The sequence below is a fragment of the Quercus suber genome, unplaced genomic scaffold, assembly GCF_002906115.3.
Source record: "Quercus suber isolate HL8 unplaced genomic scaffold, Cork oak 2.0 scaffold_416, whole genome shotgun sequence".
Lineage (NCBI taxonomy): Eukaryota > Viridiplantae > Streptophyta > Magnoliopsida > Fagales > Fagaceae > Quercus > Quercus suber.
In genome coordinates, this window is record NW_027069867.1 from 242,171 (window position 1) to 245,737 (window position 3,567).

The window sequence follows — 3,567 nt, forward strand, 5'->3', positions numbered from 1 at the left end:
GACAACTTCAATTTTAGTATGATTATGCTAACACATCGAGAGAAAACATAAAATATCACCCGTATGTCTACTTGATGGATATTTATATAGGATAAATTTTAACTGTAACTTTACTCAAATCTTTCATTATATAAATAGGCAAATATTTTCCTTGCATGACGTTTCCACTGCAAAACTTTAAAGAGTAGCAATTCTCTAATCTCAAGTCTCAACGCATTTTACCAAAAAAAAAAAAAAAGGGTCCCTACACGGATTTTTAGGGCAAGATGACATTAGTCACATTACTGCAGTCATTACGTAGGTCCCACATTTTCCAGTCCAACGGTCCCACCCTCTTCATTTCTCAAACACTAGTGTGAGACACACCGAATCAAATCATAAAACTTCAAAAAACAAAATAAAAGCTTGCAAGACCAACCAGCCTCTCCCTCTCTCTCTCTCTTTCTCAAATACAATATGTAGTAGAATAGTACTTTTCTTGCATCTACCGTAAACTGTAAACGTGAAAGGTTTAAAATCCTCAGATTCCCGAAAATCCCCATCAAAAGCAAACCCCACCACCATTTCTCAATCTCATCTTTCTCACGTCTTCTCCATCAAAAACAAAACCCTTTTGGTAATTCTATAAACCCAAAAAACCACACACCAAAACTAATATCTACCTTAAACAAACGAAAAAAAAAAAAAAAAACGTAAATATTGTGTAACTTAAGACCAGAAAGTTCGAGGTTTTAGTTTCAGATCTTGTTTTTTTTTTTTTTTTTTTTTTGGGTTTGTAAAATTTAAGGTAAATAACTGAAGGGTTTTTATTCGGAGAAGACTTAAGGGTTTAGGTGGCGATGTCTGCCGGGGTTTGCGGAAAACGGGTCGGGTTCGAAGAAATTTTCGGACCTTCGTCTCCGACGTCGTGCCCTTCTGCTAAGAGACCCAGGTCGTCCAGTTTCGGATCCGGATCCGATGACTCTGTATCTGTTTTGCTCCAAATGTTCCCCGACTTGGATCCACAGGTGCGTTTCAAATTTTTCAATGACTTAATTGATACTAATTTAGTTCATATTACTATGTCATTTCTTTTCTTTTAATCAAATTCACAGCTAGAATTTTGTAAATAAATAAATGGGCATTGAAAAGCTTCTTTTTTTTTTTTAAATGGATCGTATTTTTTATTATTTATAATCCATTCAAATATGCGGATTTCTTGACAATGTAAATTTTTTTGTGTGTGTATAATTATGGGTTCATAATGTTTGGTGTGTCCTTAACTATGTTTAGTTAGCAAATGTAGTTATGTCGGTACCAGTTTATCCATTTCATGTATTTCTAGATTCTAGTTATCCACAAGAAAGAAAGAAACTCTGATATTACATGAGATAAACATCGCTTTGTTTGTAAAATGTCTTTAACGTTCAGAATTATTGGTCTGATTATTTTGTTTTTGTTTTTGTTAGTTGGTGGAAAGAGTTTGTAGGAATCACAATAATAAGATTGAAGATGCTGTTGTGAGTCTACGAGCAATTTCTTTTGCTGATGTTAATGCAAGAAATAGATCACAAAGCTCTGATTGCACAAATATTGCAAATTGTGGTGATGTTCCTAGTCAAAGCTCCGCAACATGTAAGTTGCTGGTTATGCTTCTCTTAATTAGTTATTCTAGTTATAAGATGTTTAATGTCCGGAATGTATCTGCGTTGGGCTTAGACTGTTTTTCTTTCTTTTGGATTTGTATTAACCAGGCAGTCAAATGCCGGAGCAGAGAGTTGAAGATGTAAAGGACATGAGAACAACTGTAGACTATGGAAATACAATGGATGGGTCTAAGTGGGTCGATTTGTTTGTGCATGAAATGATGAATGCGACAGACATTGATGATGCTAGGGGACGTGCTACAAGGTTTCTGGAGGCTTTTGAACAAAGTATAACTGCCCCATCAAGGGCATCAGAGGAGGTAATTAAGAACTTTTCTTATTCATTCTTGTCTTAGCAGAAATGCCAAATTAGACTGCCAGCCAACCCCCCTGATGTTTAATATACATATGTTTACATCCTTGCTATTGTCTCTATGGAGCAGCTGGAGCATGTGTCACTAAAGGAGCATCTGCAGAGCTTGTTAAATGATAATCAGATTTTAAAGAGAGCGGTTGCCATCCAGCATGAACGCAATTTGGAGCAAGAAGAGAGGATAAAGGGGGTTGAACAGCTAAAACATCTGTTAAGCCAATATCAAGAACAAATTCGAAGTTTAGAGGTAACCTTTGGACTTGTTCTTCTTTCTGCAACATTTTGGTTAGTTCATCTTGAGCATTAATCGTATAGAATTAAGTATGAAGATCTTTGACTTCTAGGCAGGCAATCAACCTACATTTTGTTTTTGGTATCCTCCTTACATGTGTAATTTCAAAGCAGTATTCTACTTCTATTCCTTTTAGTTTAAATAACTTTCTAGCATGTAATTTTGTTTGCTTGGGTCACGATTATGGAAATATAATCAGAAGGTTCCAAAACTGGACCAATTTGGCTTAGTATCATTGTCAAGTCTTGTTTCACGATTGACAAGTGTGAGATTTTGGTACAAATAGTGTGTTGGAAGGTCTTTATCATCTGTTTTGGCTTGACTGTAATTTCTTGTTTTGATACAGCTGACAAACTACAGCTTGAAGCTCCATCTGCAGAGGGCACAAGAAAGTAGCTCAATTCCTGGGCGATTTCATCCAGACCTATATTAAGGTTCTTTGGTGTTCCATCACTTAATGTAATGTTTCCTAATACGTGATTTAGATTATCTATCTATATCACACAGGGGTAATGATGATTGTTAAGATTTACACAGTATTGTACTGAGTTTAACCATTACCTGAATCCAAGCCAAGTACACTTTGGCAGTTTGTGTGGAAGTTGCAGTATAGCCAATTGTTCCTTATAATGGAAGTGTTTTGCCTTTTCGAAAAGGAAAAGTTCTCTTTACAATTTCATTGCAATGTTTGGTTCATAGTTCATTTTAGTTGTTGCCTGTACTGATAAACTATTGTTGTTGTTGGGAGGCAATGAGCCATAGCTCAAATGGCACTTCTTCTCATGTGTGAGTGAAGGGTAAAGTCGTTGGTTCAAAAAGAAAACCATGTGAATGCCTTTTGCATGCATCTTTATGTGAGTCTTGAAGTAGGCCTAAGCCCATCTAGCGCCATTCATGGATGGATTGTGTAATTTCTTTTCTTTAAAATGGATAAGCCATCTTTGGTATGAGATTTGGGCCACAACTTTTTCCCCTTAATGGAAAAGACTCTGAGTGGGGTTGTAAATGAATAGTCATGATTGGCTTGAGAAAAAGCCTGTTTATGTTTGTTTACATACCATAAGCCAAATTTGAGTTTGGGTTTAGACTTGATTATTAAACAAACTATACATCAACAATAATGTGCTTATTTATAATATAAATAATCCATTTCATGGTAGATGAAATCACAAGCATGGTGAATCTAATTTTTATAAGTTCTTGAACGAAAATTATTTTTTCTAATTTTGATAAGTAGATGAAATTACATAGGAATTCAGCTACTTTCCTGAACTAAA

The 3,567-nt window shown here is 35.4% G+C and overlaps 1 protein-coding gene across 1 annotated transcript; it reads left to right on the plus strand.

Moving 5' to 3' along the window:
- The first annotated feature begins 396 nt into the window (after nucleotides 1–396).
- On the plus strand, nucleotides 397–2,964 carry LOC112017284 (uncharacterized). The gene is made up of 5 exons (XM_024049755.2): nucleotides 397–1,007; nucleotides 1,449–1,614; nucleotides 1,734–1,945; nucleotides 2,069–2,245; nucleotides 2,637–2,964. Exons 1-5 carry the CDS (start codon nucleotides 840–842, stop codon nucleotides 2,721–2,723), a joined length of 810 nt encoding a protein of 269 aa, XP_023905523.1. The 5' UTR covers nucleotides 397–839; the 3' UTR covers nucleotides 2,724–2,964.
- Nucleotides 2,965–3,567: the final 603 nt, after the last annotated feature.